The sequence below is a fragment of the Coregonus lavaretus genome (genome assembly GCF_964263955.1).
Source record: "Coregonus lavaretus genome assembly, chromosome: 15".
NCBI classification, from domain to species: domain Eukaryota; kingdom Metazoa; phylum Chordata; class Actinopteri; order Salmoniformes; family Salmonidae; genus Coregonus; species Coregonus lavaretus.
In genome coordinates, this window is record NC_140002.1 from 47,828,746 (window position 1) to 47,847,681 (window position 18,936).

The 18,936-nt window shown below is 44.2% G+C and overlaps 1 protein-coding gene across 3 annotated transcripts in view; it reads right to left on the bottom strand.

The window, feature by feature from the left end:
- The window catches only part of c2cd2l (c2cd2 like), a 53,302-nt gene that overhangs the window by 16,358 nt on the left and 18,008 nt on the right, over positions 1-18,936 (bottom strand). For 2 of the 3 annotated variants that reach the window (XM_084178222.1, XM_084178223.1), the window contains exons 3-11: positions 6,129-6,224; positions 5,854-5,973; positions 5,172-5,279; positions 3,899-4,012; positions 3,426-3,537; positions 3,181-3,313; positions 2,876-2,940; positions 2,025-2,146; positions 1,551-1,719 (exon numbers count right to left, since the gene is read on the bottom strand). In XM_084178222.1, the coding sequence (XP_084034348.1) occupies positions 1,551-1,719; positions 2,025-2,146; positions 2,876-2,940; positions 3,181-3,313; positions 3,426-3,537; positions 3,899-4,012; positions 5,172-5,279; positions 5,854-5,973; positions 6,129-6,224 (1,039 nt within the window). Of the gene's footprint in view, positions 1-1,535; positions 1,720-2,024; positions 2,147-2,875; positions 2,941-3,180; positions 3,314-3,425; positions 3,538-3,898; positions 4,013-5,171; positions 5,280-5,853; positions 5,974-6,128; positions 6,225-18,936 lie in introns of all 3 variants that reach the window. The other variant, XM_084178221.1, reaches the window with a different exon arrangement.

Below are 18,936 nucleotides of genomic sequence, written 5' to 3' on the forward strand. Positions count from 1 at the left end.
ACTTGTAGTGGTTTACAATTTTCTTTCTGAGGTTTTGGCTGATTTCTTTTGATTTTCCCATGATGTCAAGCAAAGAGGCACTGAGTTTGAAGGTAGGCCTTGAAATACATCCACAGGTACACCACCAATGGACTCAAATGATGTCAATTAGCCTATCAGAAGCTTCTAAAGCCATGACATCATTTTCTGGAATTTTCCAAGCTGTTTAAAGGCACAGTCAACTTAGTGTATGTAAACCTCTGACCCACTGGAATTGTGATACAGTTAATTATAAGTGAAATAATCTGTCTGTAAACAATTGTTGAAAAAATTAATTGTGTCATGCACAAAGTAGATGTCCTAACCAACTTGCCAAAACTATAGTTTGTTAACAAGACATTTGTGGTGGTTGAAAAACGAGTTTTAATGACTCCAACCTAAGTGTATGTAAACTTCCGACTTCAACTGTATGTGGTAGTGGTGGAGTAGGGGCCTGAGGGCACACAGTGTGTTGTGAAATCTGTGAATGTATTGTAATGTTTTTAAAATGGTATGAACTGCCTTAATTTTGCTGGACCCCAGGAAGAGTAGCTGCTGCCTTGGCAGCAGCTAATGGGGCTCCATAATAAATACAAAAAATATGCATGGGCTGCGTCTCAATCCACCACATCTGCCTATGTCGGCCTTCCTCATCTGCGGTGGAAGGTGGCTGAGGTACAGCTATGAGACATCCTGAAAATTGGTCTTCTCACGAAAACATCTGTAGCTTTCGAACGGTTTGGCCTACAAAACTATAATGACCACTCTATGGAAAGGGGAGACTCTCACGAATAAGATGATCCATTTGTCATGGGAATTGTCTGAAGGTAACCCATACAAACAAATGGAAGTATGGAGGTAGTTTTGTGCCAACAAAAATAAGCCGTTATATATGTGTCCAAAAAAACACAAATATTTATATCTCCTAGACATAGAACAGACACTTCAAAACATTAAAATATTGTTTGGGGATACCTAAAGGGGCCCTAAAATTAAAAATAATCCATGGTATGACCATCTTAAAACAATTCCATATGTTTAGAGGTTAATGTTAAGGCAGGGGTCTAAGGCACTGCATCTCAGCGCACTACAGACCCTGGTTCAGTCCCGGGCTGTATCACATCCGGCCGTGATTGGGAGTCCCATAGGGCGGCGCACAATTGGCCCAGTGTCGTCCGGGTTAGGGGAGGGTTTGGCCGGGGTAGGTCGTCATTGTAAATAAGAATTTGTTCTTAACCGACTTGCCTTGTTAAATAAAGGTTAAATAAATGTTGCATAGGCTTACATTCTGAGCGGTAGATCTCAGCTTGCATTTTGACTCAGAAAGTGATCATGACTCAGAAAAGATTGGTGACCACTGCAGTAGAGTATAGTAAAATGAAGGATTGGCGTGCAGGGTTGCAATTCTCTTTTATCATAGAGTCAGTACTATCACATAATTATCAAGAAATCAATATCATATTTGTCATTATCATTAGCTACAGCCCACTCTCCTGCCCCTCCATATGCTAACTCACCCAGACCTACTGTACCTAGTTTGCCCAGTCTGGGTCGTGACTGTATGGTGGTAACGGTGGTGACGATGGTGCCGTCTGGCATGATGGTTCGGTCCACATCCACCTTCTTGGTCGGGGTGATGGAGGTGCGGAGGGGCGTGGCGTTGTGAGCTCCAAGGGGGTCCACTACCTCCAGGTACACCAGCTACAGTTGGAGGGGGACCAAGATTACCATAAATGTTATGGACTGTGTATGAAGTATTGTTATGTATTATGTTTTACCCTCTAGGATTATCATGTGGAGTGCGCCACAATACATTGAATAATACATTGATATGATAAGAGAGAGCACTCAGTGTGATTCAGTCATAGAAATATAATTACTGGAAGTGACGTTCCCATTCAAGTCAATGTTCCGTAATTGTATTTCTATGTCATCTATGTTGTAACACTGACAGCTAATTATCTACACACTATGGAACAGCATTCCACCTATCGCATGACATTCACCTCAAAGGTGACCGTAGCATTGGGTGCCAGGCCGTGCCCTGGGCTGACTGACAGCACATGCTGACCAGTAGGAGCTCTGCGGGTGAGGTCCAAGGGTAGGCAGGCAAAGCCAGACAAGAATTCTGCCAAAAGAGAAAGACTAAGCATAGAAATACAGAGGAGACAACATCACTGTGTTTTGCTTACACAGAGTATAACATGACATTTGAAAAATGGTTTGAATATAGTCTTTATAGTATTGGAAATCCCAACCTAGGGCAACAGCCCTAGGTCTGGGAATCATGACGGATTCTCTTGGTAACTTTGAAAATATAAGAAATATATATATTGGGCGAGTCCTCTTCAGACAGACAAATCTCCCAACAAATCACAAGTTTGGGCTTATAATGCGGGCAGGAATTGTGCTCATGAAAAACTCTTACCATAACCTGTAGGCAGACATGTCAGAATGTCGCGATTTCAAAACCAAAGTTTGCAGGCAAAACATTTGCAGTGGTTTTAGTGAAGGTAGTTGATGCAAACTAGCCACTCATTAAAAAGGAACCTCAGTGATCTCCATCTTGCTAACTACTATTTTGTGTCTGGAAGATTGTTTACCCTAGAGCAACAAGCGGATAAGGCAGTGATGGAAGAAAACCGGATGTCCCAACTCCCGCACTTTCCTCTATGCCAAACTGACGTTGTCTAAGTACAGACGTGTATGCTGGAACATTGGTACATTGTGGGAGGCAGCCCGTCTGTCTAGAGGGACTATAGTCTTTACGAAAGTAGATAACATAGATAGACTGATATGCAATTTCTCCTTAATCTATGACCGTTTATAATAAGTATCTAATTGAGAGGTGCCTTACGTTCCCCTTTGGTGGTCTTCTCCAGCATTCTGACTCTCAGCTCTTTGGTTTCTGGAGCCAGATCCCTGCAGAACACAATCACAGATAATCACAGATTGTATGTTAAATTCACAGTAGGCATAACAGTGTCAAACAATATGAGTGCATGCTATTTAGAGTTTTCACTTGATGGCAATATCATTGTTGAACTATTATTGTAGAAATATTGTTGTTGTATAATATCAATAATTCATATCTATAATCGGGTTGTATGTGTGTGACTGCCAGTGGCTGGCTGGGCTCTGGGCTATAGCTGGCTGTCTTACAGTGAGATGTCCTCACTCCAGTCGAGTAAGTTGTCAGGGCTGGGGGTTGCAGGCAGGAAGCGGGTCCTCCTTTCTGTTAATGGCTGGTCCAGGCTCATTGTACAGCACAGCTCCCCTGAACTGCATGACTTGGCTACACACACACACACACACACACACACACACACACACACACGGTAATCAGTATCGACTCTGGTTTTTGGAAGAAGATGATGGTGGGTCGTGGCTGATGTGATATAGCTGACCTGCTCTGAGGCAGGTTCCTCTGAGCTGGCGAAGCAGGAGCCTTCGTATGGGGGGTAAACTCTGGGACGGGGGGGTCAGACCTGTCGGGGTTAGACCTGTTCCCCTGGGGAACTGGAAGTAATGAAGAGAGAAATGGAATTAAAGACCAGAGAGTCAAATCACTAGAACATAAAACATTTAGTCATAGCTCTTGGTTCATCCTATCAGGAAGGTTTTGCCAATGGTAATTATATTGCAAGTGTCGCATGCTGGTTTTTCCCATGCCTATTAGCCACAGTTGATTACAGTGGGGTGCGTTTCAATGAGACATGCTCCTCCGGATGCAGAAGCAGCAATCAGTGAAGCGAGCTCTCGCTGCTTTTGATTTCTGCCTCAGTTTTTCTGCTTCTAGTCTGATGTAGCAGGGCTAAAAACAACACTAATGGAAGGAAAACACAACGCTTGCAGTGTAGTTTTAGTGTCATGGTCTTACCGTAGTGCTGGACACACAGGCCCTGAGGTTGAGGATCATGGCTGGCTGTGTGCTGAACAGAGTATCCTTCACCAGCTCCCGAATCATGTCCAGGTCTATCTCCGCATCAATCTCCTGAGCACAAAACACCACTAAAGTAAGCACTGACTGCCGCCAAGAACTACACCAAACAGACAAAAATCTATTAGATAGTTCATAGTAAATAGATTAGGTGTATGGTGACCTGGAATGAAAAAACTCTGGGCCCTACACTGAAATGAAGTGCTGTCTAGAACCTAAAAGGGTTCTTTGGCTGTCCCCATAGGAGAACCCTTTTTGGTTCCAGGAAGAACCCTTTTGCTTTTGGGTTCCATGTAGAACCCTTTCCATAGAGGGTTCCAATCAAATCAAAGTTTATTGGTCGCATACATGGATTTGCAGATGTCATCGCAGGTGCAGCGAAATGCTTGTGTTTCTAGCTCCAACAGTGCAGTAATAATACCTAGCAATACTAAACAATACGCACATAATCCAAAAAGTTAAAATAAATAAATCAAAGCTGAAATATGTAATCTTTTGGGCGACCGGATAAAATTCACATAGAAATGCTGTTATAGATCTGTCATTCTCATTGAAAGCAAGTCTAAGAAGCGGTAGATCTGTTCTATGTGTGCTATTTCTATGCTTTCCGTTTTTTAAGTTTTGTTTTTGCATCTTTTAGTTTCGTTTTGTACACCACCTTCAAACCGTTGAAAATACAATATCTTTGGTTATGGAAAATATATTTCATAGCGATTTAGATGGTACAATGATTTTCTATACTATACAGTATTTAATATAGGGCTCAGTTTGGGCTCGGGCCTCATCTCATCGGGCTCAGGTACGGTCAGGCTTGAATTTTCAGGCCCAATCAAAGCCCTAATCCAGACACATTTCTCCCATAACCTAACCAAGTAAAAAGTGTGACACAGCCCAGTGTACCCTAATCTGATGTAGTGCGCTGTTACCCACAACATCGCCTGCATTTCATTAAATTCAGCACTGCATGCGCCTTCTGTCTACGTGGGCACTGACAATATGCTTTGGGAACGCCCCGCTTCTGTGGTGATTGGCTCGTCATTTGCTAGTGTCATAGGAGGTTGAACCGACGAGACCATCATATTCTCCATATCTGAGAAAATGTCAACCAACGGCCTCCAACATACTCCCGACATGGTCCCGACATGCTCCGAATTGAATTCACATACAAGCGACGGCCAGATATAAATTGACCTTTAGTATGACTGTTTCTCACCTCTCTCTGGATCCTGCGTGGGGCCACGGTGAGGGAGATCGGCTGCTGGGAGAAAGTCCAGGACACCAGCAGACCCTCTTCTTCTACTTCCTCAAGACGCACCACCAACTGATAGTGGGGAGAGGGGGACATGCATGTTACAAGGGGCAGTCGCAAGCTGGTTTAAAGGGATAGTTCACCCAAATTACAAAATAAAAAATTGCTTTCGTTACCCTGAAAGCAGTCTATGGACAAGGTATGACAGCAATCCATGCTTTGGTTTTGTTTACCTGGCCACTGTTTCAAATGCTAACTTTTTAGCATTTGTGGCACAACTCCAATGCAAGTCAATAGTATCTATATTCGCATTTTGTCACTTCATGTCCAAACCAGATTGCTTTCATACCTTGTCCATAGACTGCTTACAGTGTAAGGAAACCAATGTCATTTTGTAATTTGAGCAAACTATCCTTACTTAGTATAGCTCAACTCAATGGAATACTCATGAAGCTTGGGAGAGATGATGATAATGAAAGTGGTGTTAAATATGCATAGGTAGGCCTATGAGGTTTCATCCAACACAGCTACACCATTCCACTTGAGGGCAATTCAATGAAGTGAAAGCTCAACAGGGTTAACCTTTTTTGAGAGGCACACACATGCAAACTTACAAATGCAAAACCATAATGGTGATGTGTCATACCTGGGCCAGCATCGGCTTTATGGTGATCTGGTAGGTATCCATGGAAACAGCTGCAGGTGACTGCTGGGTGACAGTCACTGGGAACGTTACCGTGTCAACTGCACACTTACACCGTAAGACCTGGGGACAGGGAGAGGGAAAAGACAACTGTTAGAATCTATAATGTTCTAGAAGAAATGGGTCTATGAGAAGTCTGTCTTGATAAAGATAACAAATCATGGGTTCTATATCATGTTAACCTCTAGACAAGGCATGCATGTTTGGTTGATACTCACCATAGTGCTAGCTGATTGGTCTGTGCAGGTCACACTATCTACAATAGCAGAGGCAGGGAGCTGGAGACTGTTGTCAAAGGTGATCTGGATGGAGCTCTGAGGAAGAGAGAGCAAAAAGCATAAACATCAGACATTGTACATCAGTCTAATCTAGAGAGCTTAAACACGCAAGGAGGAAGTAATTAAGCATATTTTAGTAGCAATGATACAGATTATAAAAGAGTTGGCCTTGCGTGGCCTTGCTTGCTCAGGCTTAAACTCCAATAGCTGCTAAGAGACTTCACTACGACTTGACTTCATTGAAATGCAAATACATCTGATTCTGAGCTTTTCCTGCAGTGAAAAGTACCTCTAGTAACACTCCTCTTGAAACAAATTGCATATGCTTCCCGTCAATTAAACAATTCCCAGCACTTTGTAGCACCTGATACAGATGGATACAATGCCTATGCAAAGCATGTGGCTGACAAATCCATTGCTTGTGTGTGAAAAATGCAAACGCTTCCTCGCAAATACCAACAGAATATATTTATTGTAAGGACAGGGACACATTCTCTGTCAGAGTACAGTAGTTCAAGACCCATTACTTCATGTGACATAATACCACACAGGTGCTCTCATATGCTGTCTGTCCGTCCGCTACCACCATCTGTGCCCTGTGAGCATGACAACGCAAAGACTGCAGTCACTTCACTACAAGGGAAAATATGGTTCGATTCTCTGTGCTGCTGGCAAGTGCAGAGGAATTGGCAAGTAGATGAAACATATGCTCTGAATGCTCCAGTAGCCTGGCTCGGCTGCCATTTTGCACGCTCATTGAAAAGGCTTATTTTAATGAACTGCCATGATACATTCACATGTTCATTTCCCTGTTGTGTTGTGGGCAGGGCCAGGGCCATCATCACAGACCAGGTGCATTTGGTTGACAGCAGCAATCGCATTCTAGTCTCTGGTCTCCATGATGAAAACAGAATCCCACACAGTTGGAGAGATGTCAGTTCGTGTTGATCAAATTCTGCTAGATATTTTGGCAATTTGTAATACATACCCCAGAAAACACTCACTCTCTCTCACTCACTCACTCAATCACTCACTCAATCACTCACTCACTCACACACTCACACACTCACACACTCACACACTCACACTGTCTGTGTACCTGTGCCAGAGGATTAGCAGTTCTGTTTCACTGGGTAGCTTTAACTGGCTCAGGAGGAGAGGGCTGGGAGGGGGAAACAAATCCCTTATTGTCAGAACATATGTTGCTCATCGTCTTACTGAAATCTCCATCAAACGGAACTGCAGGGAAGCAAGAGGTGGCTGGGGTGACGGGGCCAGGTTGTGTGTGTGTGTGTGTGTGTGTGTGTGCGCACATGTGCTTGTGTGCATGCTTGTGCATGTGTAGTGAGCGAGGTTGGGAAGGAGAAATTGTGCCAACAAAAGGACTAGAGCCAAAAATAGATCCAGCATGAGTACATGCAAGGGAGAAACAAAGTACTGTAGGCTAAATCATTCTAACCTACTGTGTACTTCAGTTTTTGTCTGGCCACATTGCTCCTGCCAAACGCCCAGCCATGCCCCCCAAATGTTTCTTCTCCGCAATGAGTCTGGATCTGACTCCCTTCCCGACCCCTTCTATAATGCGAACACATTCTAGACCGTCTGACTGGTCCCAGAAACCGATGGGTTGGGCCAGAGCCGGCCTGCATGATGATGTTATCAACATGCGTGGAAGTTTGGTGGAAGTTAAGCAAACAACAATGGCGGCGGCTACTGAAGAAAAAAGATGTGTTGCTATCGAAGCAGTTTTTCAAAGAGTGGAGGGGATACATGCTCTGAAAGAAGAACAGTTTTCATCGTTGAAGGCCTTCCTTCGAGGGGAAGACGTTTTCGCGATTCTTCCCTCAGGGTTTGGGAAGAGTTTAATTTACCAGCTGCCCCCACTGGTACTCAAAGTAATGGGTCGTCAAAGGCCCATAATCATTGTCATATCCCAATTGATCGCGCTGATGGAGGACCAGGTACATTTGGAAAGTAGGCCCAAGGTACATGTCGTAGCCCTTTCCTGCAGTCGAATGACATAGTGGCCACATGGGTGGAATGTTATTAATATTTTTCATAATTAATAATTATTTCAAAAAGCCCTATAATTAATAATTTCATAATTAATAAACATTACTTCTAAAAGCCCACCGAAAATCCGGTGTTTCTTTGTCAAATGGTTTTGTTATTTCAGTCTTCTGTGATGTATATAAAGTGTAATATTGGGATGTAATACATTTCTATATCTGACATGGTACAGGGGTCTTCCTTTGTGTGTGAGGTGTATCAAATCAAAAATAAAATAACATTGTGAAATGCTTCCTTACAAGCCCTTAACCAACAATGCAATTTTAAGAAAAAATAAGTGTTAAGAAAGTGTTTACTAAAAAAAATTGAAGTAAACAATAAATAAATAAAAATTGAAAAAATAAGAAAATTGAAAAATAACAAATTATTAAAGAGCAACAATAAATTAACAGTAACTAAGCTATATACAGGGGGTACCGGTACAGAGTAAATGTGCGGGGGCACAGGTTAGTCAAGGTAGTTGAGGTAATATGTACATGTAGGTAGAGGTAAATTACTATGCATAGATAATAAACAGAGAGTAGCAGCAGCGTAATAATGTGTGTGTGTGCAAATAGTCCGGGTAGCCATTTGGTTAGCTGTTCAGGAGTCTTACAGCTTGGGGGTAGAAGCTGTTAAGAAGCCTTTTGGACCTAGACTTGGCCCTTCGGTACCGCTTGCCGTGCGGTAGCAGAGAGAACAGTCTATGACTAGGGTGGCTGGAGTCTTTGGCAATTTTTAGGGCCTTCCTCTGACACCGCCTGGTATAGAGGTCCTGGATGGCAGGAAGCTTGGCCCCAGTGATGTACTGGGCCATACGGTCGGAAGGCCGAGCAGTTGCCATACCAGGCAGTGATGCAACCAGTCAGGATGCTCTTGATGGTGCAGCTGTATAACTTTTTGAGGATCTGAGGACCCATGCCAAATCCTTTCATTCTCCTGAGGGGGAATAGGCGTTGTCATGCCCTCTTCACGACTGTCTTGGTGTGTTTGGACCATGACAGTTTGTTGGTGATGTGGACACCAAGGAACTTGAAGCCCTCAACCTGCTCCACTACAGCCCCGTCCATGAGAATGGGGCCGTGCTCAGACCTCCTTTTCCTGTAGTCCACGATCATCTCCTGGGATAATGGTGTTGATGTGAGCCATGACCAGCCTTTCAAAGCACTTCATGGTTACAGACGTGACTGCTACGGGTCGGTAGTCATTTAGGCAGGTTACCTTGGTGTTCTTGGGCACAGGGACTATGGTGGTCTGCTTGAAACATGTTGGTATTACAGACTCGGTCAGGGACAGGTTAAAAATGTCAGTGAAGACACTTGCCAGTTGGTGAGCGCATGCTTGGAGTACACATCCTGGTAATCAGTCTGGCCCTGCGGCCTTGTGAATGTTGACCTCATAAAGGTCTTACTCACATCGGCTACGGAGAGCGTGATCACACAGTCGTCCGGAACAGCTGGTGCTCTCATGCATGCTTCAGTGTTGCTTGCCTTGAAGTGCACATAGAAGTAATTTAGCTCGTCTGGTAGGCTTGTGTCGCTGGGCAGCTCGCGGCTGTGCTTTCCTTTGTAGTCCATAATATTTTGCAAGCCCTGCCACTTCTGACGAGTGTCGGAGCCGGTGTAGTACGATTCAATCTTAGTCCTGTATTGACGCTTTGCCTGTTTGATGGTTCGTCGGAGGGCATAGCGGGATTACTTATAAGTGTCCAGGTTAGAGTCCCGTTCCTTGAAAGCGACAGCTCTACCCTTTAGCTCAGTGCGGATGTTGCCTGTAATCCATGGCTTCTGGTTGGGGTATGTACGTATGATCACTGTGGGGATGACGTCATCGATGCATTTATTGATGAAGCCAGTAACTGATGTGATGTACTCCTCAATGCCATCGGAAGAATCCCGGAACATATTCCAGTCTGTGCTAGCAAAACAGTCCTGTAGCTTAGCATCTGCGTCATCTGACCACTTCCATATTGAGCGAGTCACTGGTACTTCCTGCTTTAGTTGTTGCTTGTAAGCAGGAATCAGGAGGATAGAGTTACTGTCAGATTTGCAAAATGGAGTGCGAGGGAGAGCTTTGTACGCGTCTCTGTGTTTTTTCCCATCTGGTTGCACATGTAACATGCTGGTAGAAATGAGGTAAAACGGATTTCAAGTCCCCAGCCACTAGGAGCGCCGCCTCTGGGTGAGCATTTTCTTGTTTGCGACTAACCTGTGCCCCTGCACATTGACTCTGTACCGGTACCCCCTGTATATAGCCTTGCGACTGTTATTTTACTGCTGCTCTTTAATTATTTGTTATTTTAATTTTTTACTTAACACTTGTTTTTCTTAAAACTGCATTGTTGGTTAAGGGCTTGTAAGTAAGCATTTCACTATTTTATTCGGCGCATGTGACAAATAACATTTGATTTTATTATGGCCTTACACAGCTTGCTGAGTGCGGTCTTAGTGCCAGTATCTGTTTGTGGTGGTAAATAGACAGCCACGAAAAATATACAGTGGGGAGAACAAGTATTTGATACACTGCCGATTTTGCAGGTTTTCCTACTTACAAAGCATGTAGAGGTCTGTAATTGTTATCATAGGTACACTTCAACTGTGAGAGACGGAATCTAAAAAAAAAAAATCCAGAAAATCACATTGTATGATTTGTAAGTAATACATTTGCATTTTATTGCATGACATACAGTGGGGAAAAAAAGTATTTAGTCAGCCACCAATTGTGCAAGTTCTCCCACTTAAAAAGATGAGAGAGGCATGTAATTTTCATCATAGGTACACGTCAACTATGACAGACAAATTGAGGAAAAAAAATCCAGAAAATCACATTGTAGGATTTTTTATGAATTGATTTGCAAATTATGGTGGAAAATAAGTATTTGGTCACCTACAAACAAGCAAGATTTCTGGCTCTCACAGACCTGTAACTTCTTCTTTAAGAGGCTCCTCTGTCCTCCACTCGTTACCTGTATTAATGGCACCTGTTTGAACTTGTTATCAGTATAAAAGACACCTGTCCACAACCTCAAACAGTCACACTCCAAACTCCACTATGGCCAAGACCAAAGAGCTGTCAAAGGACACCAGAAACAAAATTGTAGACCTGCACCAGGCTGGGAAGACTGAATCTGCAATAGGTAAGCAGCTTGGTTTGAAGAAATCAACTGTGGGAGAAATTATTAGGAAATGGAAGACATACAAGACCACTGATAATCTCCCTCGATCTGGGGCTCCACGCAAGATCTCACCCCGTGGGGTCAAAATGATCACAAGAACAGTGAGCAAAAATCCCAGAACCACACGGGGGGACCTAGTGAATGACCTGCAGAGAGCTGGGACCAAAGTAACAAAGCCTACCATCAGTAGCACACTACGCCGCCAGGGACTCAAATCCTGCAGTGCCAGACGTGTCCCCCTGCTTAAGCCAGTACATGTCCAGGCCCGTCTGAAGTTTGCTAGAGTGCATTTGGATGATCCAGAAGAGGATTGGGAGAATGTCAGATGAAACCAAAATATAACTTTTTGGTAAAAACTCAACTCGTCGTGTTTGGAGGACAAAGAATGCTGAGTTGCATCCAAAGAACACCATACCTACTGTGAAGCTTGGGGGTGGAAACATCATGCTTTGGGGCTGTTTTTCTGCAAAGGGACCAGGACGACTGATCCGTGTAAAGGAAAGAATGAATGGGGCCATGTATCGTGAGATTTTGAGTGAAAACCTCCTTCCATCAGCAAGGGAATTGAAGATGAAACGTGGCTGGGTCTTTCAGCATGACAATGATCCCAAACACACCGCCCGGGCAACGAAGGAGTGGCTTCGTAAGAAGCATTTCAAGGTCCTGGAGTCGCCTAGCCAGTCTCCAGATCTCAACCCCATAGAAAATCTTTGGAGGGAGTTGAAAGTCCGTGTTGCCCAGCGACAGCCCCAAAACATCACTGCTCTAGAGGAGATCTGCATGGAGGAATGGGCCAAAATACCAGCAACAGTGTGTGAAAACCTTGTGAAGACTTACAGAAAACGTTTGACCTGTGTCATTGCCAACAAAGGGTATATAACAAAGTATTGAGAAAGTTTTGTTATTGACCAAATACTTATTTTCCACCATAATTTGCAAATACATTCATAAAAAATCCTACAATGTGATTTTCTGGATTTTTTCTCCTCATTTTATCTGTCATAGTTGACGTGTACCTATGATGAAAATTACAGGCCTCTCTCATCTTTTTAAGTGGGAGAACTTGCACAATTGGTGGCTGACTAAATACTTTTTTTCCCCACTGTAAGTATTTGATCACCTACCAACCAGTAAGAATTCCGGCTCTCACAGACCTGTTAGTTTTTCTTTAAGAAGCCCTCCTGTTCTCCACTCATTACCTGTATTAACTGCACCTGTTTGAACTCGTTACCTGTATAAAAGACACCTGTCCACACACTCAATCAAACAGACTCCAACCTCTCCACAATGGCCAAGACCAGAGAGCTGTGTAAGGACATCAGGGATAAAATTGTAGACCTGCACAAGGCTGGGATGGGCTACAGGACAATAGGCAAGCAGCTTGGTGAGAAGGCAACAACTGTTGGCGCAATTATTAGAAAATGGAAGAAGTTCAAGATGACGGTCAATCACCCTCGGTCTGGGGCTCCATGCAAGATCTCACCTCGTGGGGCATCAATGATCATGAGGAAGGTGAGGGATCAGCCCAGACCTACACGGCAGGACCTGGTCAATGACCTGAAGAGAGCTGGGACCACAGTCTCAAAGAAAACCATTAGTAACACACTACGCCGTCATGGATTAAAATCCTGCAGCGCACGCAAGGTCCCCCTGCTCAAGCCAGTGCATGTCCAGGCCCGTTTGAAGTTTGCCAATGACCATCTGGATGATCCAGAGGAGGAATGGGAGAAGGCCATGTGGTCTGATGAGACAAAAATAGAGCTTTTTGGTCTAAACTCCACTCGCCGTGTTTGGAGGAAGAAGAAGGATGAGTATAACCCCAAGAACACCATCCCAACCGTGAAGCATGGAGGTGGAAACATCATTCTTTGGGGATGCTTTTCTGCAAAGGGGACAGGACGACTGCACCGTATTGAGGGGAGGATGGATGGGGCCATGTATCGCGAGATCTTGACCAACAACCTCCTTCCCTCAGTAAGAGCATTGAAGATGGGTCGTGGCTGGGTCTTCCAGCATGACAACGACCCGAAACACACAGCCAGGGCAACTAAGGAGTGGCTCCGTAAGAAGCATCTCAAGATCCTGGAGTGGCCTAGCCAGTCTCCAGACCTGAACCCAATAGAAAATCTTAGGAGGGAGCTGAAAGTCCGTATTGCCCCGTGACATCCCCGAAACCTGAAGGATCTGGAGAAGGTCTGTATGGAGGAGTGGGCCAAAATCCCTGCTGCAGTGTGTGCAAACCTGGTCAAGACCTACAGGAAACGTTTTATCTCTGTAATTGCAAACAAAGCTTTCTGTACCAAATATTAAGTTCTACTTTTCTGATGTATCAAATACTTATGTCATGCAATAAAATGCAAATTAATTACTTAAAAATCATACAATGTGATTTTCTGGATTTTGGTTTTAGATTCCGTCTCTCACAGTTGAAGTGTACCTATGATAAAAATTACAGACCTCTACATGCTTTGTAGTAGGAAAACCTGCAAAATCGGCAGTGTATCAAATACTTGTTCTCCCCACTGTAGATGAAAACTCTCTTGGTAAATAGTGTGGTCTACAGCTTATCATGAGATACTCTACCTCAGGCGAGCAAAACCTTGAGACTTCATTAATATTAGATTTCATGCACCAGCTGTTATTGACAAATAGACACAGACCACCACCCCTTGTTTACCGGAGGCAGCTGTTCTATCTTACCGATGCACGGAAAACCCCGCCAGCTGTATGTTATCCATGTCGTCGTTCAGCCACGACTCGGTGAAACATAAGATATTACCGTTTTTAATGGCCCGTTGGTAGGATAGTCTTGATCAGAGCTCATCAAGTTTATCATCCAATGATTGCGCGTTGGCTAATAGGACAGATGGTAGAGGCGGATTACCCACTCGCCGTCTGATTCTTACAAGGCACCCCGACCTTCGATCCCTATATCTCCGTCTCTTCTTCATTCGAATGACGGGGATTTGGGCCTTGTCCGGTGTCTGAAGTAAATCCTTTGCGTCCGACTCGTTAAAATAAAAGATCTTCAGAACGAGGTGAGTAATCTCTGTTCTGATATCCAGAAGCTCTTTTAAGTCATAAGAGACGGTAGCAAAACATTATGTACAAAATAAGTTACAAATAATGCAAAAAAACACACACAATAGCACAATTGGTTAGTAGCCTGTAAAACAGCAGCCATCTCCTCCGGCGCTTTTGTTTCAAAGTAGTTTTGTTTAAGACTACCAAGAAACACTCTGTGACCCCGATTTAGCCCACTGCAGTAAAATGTTAACTTAGTTTGAGAAAAGCTAAGGGATTGGTCAAAAGATGGCTGAGTAACAAACAAAAAAAATCAGATTTTACATGTCCATTTAAGCTACTGTAAATCCACTCCACAGTGGCCTGTCAACTTTGTCATCGCTATCATGGACGTCCCTAAGATGAACCACACTGAATTTGGTATTGATATTTAAAAAACCAAGGAAAATATTAACTAATTATTTGCATATGTAACACTAATGCTCACAATCATCTGCAATCATCTTCTCCTCATGAATCATACGTCAGATTCACTCCAGATTTTGTATTTAGACTCATTACGTCAGTTTTTAATGTCTTGAATCGATGCTGCATTCAAATATGGTCGCACTGGACCTATAGATGCACGTTAGCACATATGCTAATGCAAAAAATACTTTTAAACGTTCTCATGAACCATAAGTCAGATTGACTCCAGATGTGGTATTCGGAAAGTATTCAGACCCCTTGACCTTTTCTACATTTTGTTACGTCACAGCCTTATTCTAAAATGGATTAAATAAAAAAAAATCCTCATCAATCTACACACAATACTCCATAATGACAAAGTGAAAACAAGTTTAGACATTTTTGCAAATGTATTAAAAATAAAAGTATTCAGACCCTTTGCTATGAAACTCGAAATTGAGCTCAGGTGCATCATGTTTCCATTGATGATCCTTGAGATGTTTCTACAACTTGATTGGACATGATTTGGAAAGGCACACACCTGTCTATATAAGGTCCCACAGTTGATAGTGCATGTCAGAGCAAAAACCAAGCCATGAGGTCGAAGGAATTGTCCGTAGAGCTCCGAGACAGGATTGTGTCGAGGCACAGATCTGGGGAAGGGTACCAAAACATTTCTGCAGCATTGAAGGTCCACAAGAACACAGTGGCCTCCATCATTCTTAAATGGAAGAGGTTTGGATATTGGCGGGAACTGGAACACGCTGTTGTACACGTCGATCAAGAGCATCCCAAACATGCTCAATGGGTGACATGTCTTGTGAGTATGAAGGCCATGAAAGAACTGGGACATTTTCAGCTTTCAATAATTCTTAGGACACTCTGCAACCCAGCCTTGAGGTATTCCAAAAACCACCCATTATTTTTTCGAAATTATCACATAAATATGTTTATGAATTCTGTCCGAAAGTAAAGTGCTCAGCCTTGTTTGAGAGCAAATATCAACACTTACAGATGAGTGCCATCAACACCAACACTTCAGATGCTTAGGTGAGGACATCCATAGCATGAAGCTCTGCCTTGGATGACATAGCATCTGACATTCTTCCTCAATGATGCCACATAACTAACATAATCTGAAGGGTACAAAGTTCATGTTATTGCTTACCTTACCGCTGTGGTACTCCATTGTGATGGCATTTCTTTGGTGTTCGCTGCCTGAGCTGGGCTGGGAGGGTTGGGGAACCTCTTTTTCACTGCCCTGGGGTTCTTAGGTCGGCTCCCTCATCCTCTTCTCATTCGTCCCCGGTGTTTGATGCTCTGATTGCCATTTCTTTAAAATGCTAACAGACTCTTCTACCCTGACAAATAGGCGATGGCACTTCCCACTGGGTCAGTTCAACGTCTAGTTTTGATTGACGTTTGGTTCAGTTGTCAACTAATGTGAATTCAACATGAAATCATTAAAAACAATTCACCATATCATTGGATTTAGTTAAAAAGTTGGTTGAAAAAACGATGAAATTATGACTTTTTGCAAATACAATCAGTTTTCCACGTTGATTCAACGTCAGATTATTCAGGGTTGAAATGACATCGAAACAACGTTGATTCAACCAGTTTTTGCCCAGTGGGTTAGCAGAAATTCTGCATGAGTTCACCCCTGGCTGATTAGTTAGCGCTAAACCAGTGGCAAAGCATCTGTCGCATAACCTTTTTTAATTTGCTGCTTTGGGCTTGTCAAATATTTTTGGGTTGCCTGTAATGTCCCCTTGATAAGCAGATTTTGACCGCAGAGCCGACTGGTGTTCTCTATTGATGAAAACTAGCTATGTAGAACTAACTGAGATTGGCTCTCCTCTGACATCCAAACGGATTATAACCAGCGTGTTTTACAGTTCGTTGAGCGGATAGAAAGCGTGCTCTCTCTGGCCAGGTGGTGTCTACTTCATGACCAATAACAAGTGGTGCGATGGAGGAAACTTACAGGAGCTTGCGAGCTTCTGCTCCCCAGACTTGGAATACTTGGTCATTAAATGTCACCCTTTTTACTTTCGAAGAGTGTCCTCAGGGATTATCGCCACAGCTGTGTACATCCCGCCCCAAGCCGAACAAACTGGAGACCGCATACCCGGAGGCAGCGTTTATTGTTGCGGGGGACTTTAACAAAAGTAATTTAACGTCCATGCTCCCGACTTACTATCAACACAGACTGTCCAACTCGCGGATATTCCACTCTTGACCACTGATACACGCCTTTTCGCCAAGGGTATAAGGCCCCTCCCGTCTTCCTTTCGGCAAATCTGACCACGACTCCATTTTGCTCCTCCCCGCCCACAAACAAAGACTCAAGAGGGAAGTTCCGGTGATCAGGTCTGTACAACGCTGGTCTGACAAATCAGAATCCATGCTCCAAGACTGTTTTGATCACGTGGACTGGAATATGTTCCGGGGCGCCTCTGGGGATAAAATGAATGAATACGCCGACTGAGCCACCGGATTCATCAAAATATGCATAGATGATGTGATACCGATGGTGTCTTTCAAAACTTACCGAATCAAAAACCATGGATTGATGGCAGCCTTGTCGGGAAACTGAAGGAGAGAGATACTGCTTATAAACACGAAAAGGTGATCAGGGACAATTGTATGGTTAAACAGAACGAATACGACCTACGCAGATCGATCAAGATGGCGAGACACAAGTATAGGGTTAAAGTGGAAGAGGAACTCAGTGGGTCGGACACGAGACATATGTGGCAGGGGCTTCTAACGATCACGGATTACAAAAAGAAAGCCAGTCACGTCGCAGACACCAACGCTGCCTTACTGGACGAGCTAAACACCTTTTGCTCACGCTTCGAGCGTAACGACTCTGAGCTGCAGAGGAGAGCACCTGAGGACAACACCTGAGGACAACAAGGGCTATGTGCTTATGGTCTCCACAGAGGACATATGTAAGTCATTCAAGCGTGTTAACCCTCGCAAAGCTGCCGGCCCAGATGGCATCCCTAGCCGCACCCTCAGAGCATGTGCAGACCAGCTGGCTGTTGTGTTTTCTGACATTTCAATCTCTCTCTAGCTCAGGCCGTTATCCTCACCTAATTCATGATGTCCACTATCATCCCCGTGCCCAAGAAAGGGAAAGATACTGAGCTGAATGACTACCGACCCGTAGCACTCACTTCCGTCATCATGAAGTGCTTAAAGAGGTTAGTCAAAGACCACATCACCTCCTCCCTCCCCGACACACTCGACCCTCTCCAATTCGCTTACCGCGCCAACAGATCCACGGACGATGCAATCGCCATTGCACTGCCCTCACCCACCTGGACAAAATGAATGCATATGTGAGTACGTTGTTTGGTTACAGCTCGGCCATCAATACCATAGTGCTCTCTAAGCTAACCACAAAGTTCACGGCCCTAGGACTGAACTCTTCCCGATGCCACTGGGTCCTGGACTTCCTGACGGGCCATCCCCAGGTAGTAAAGGTAGGCAACATTACCTCCTCCACACTGATCCTCAACACGGGGACCCCACAAGGGTGCGTCCTCAGTCCCCTCCTGTACTCCCTGTATACCCACGACTGCGTGGCCTCACACAGTTCCAACTCCATCAAAAAGTTTGCTGACGACACGACAGTAGTAGGCCTGATTACCAACAACAATGAGACAATGAGGCAATCTGACTGCGTGATGCCAGGTAAACAATCTCTCCCTCAACGTCAGCAAAACAAAGGAGCTGATTGTGGACTTCAGGAGGAACCAGGCTGGGCACGCCCCCATCCTTATCAACGGGGCAGCCGTGGAGACGGTCAAAAACGTCAAGTTCCTAGGCGTACACATCTCTGAGAAGCTGAAATGGTCAAATCACACGGACACCGTGGTGTAGAAGGCACGACAGCAACTCTTCAATCTCAGGAGGCTGAATAAATTTAGCCTGTCCCCGAGAGCCCTCAGTGTTCTACAGGAGCACCATCGAGAGCATACTGTCGGGCTGTATCACAACCTGGTACAGCAACTCCACCGCTGATGACCGCAAGGGTCTACA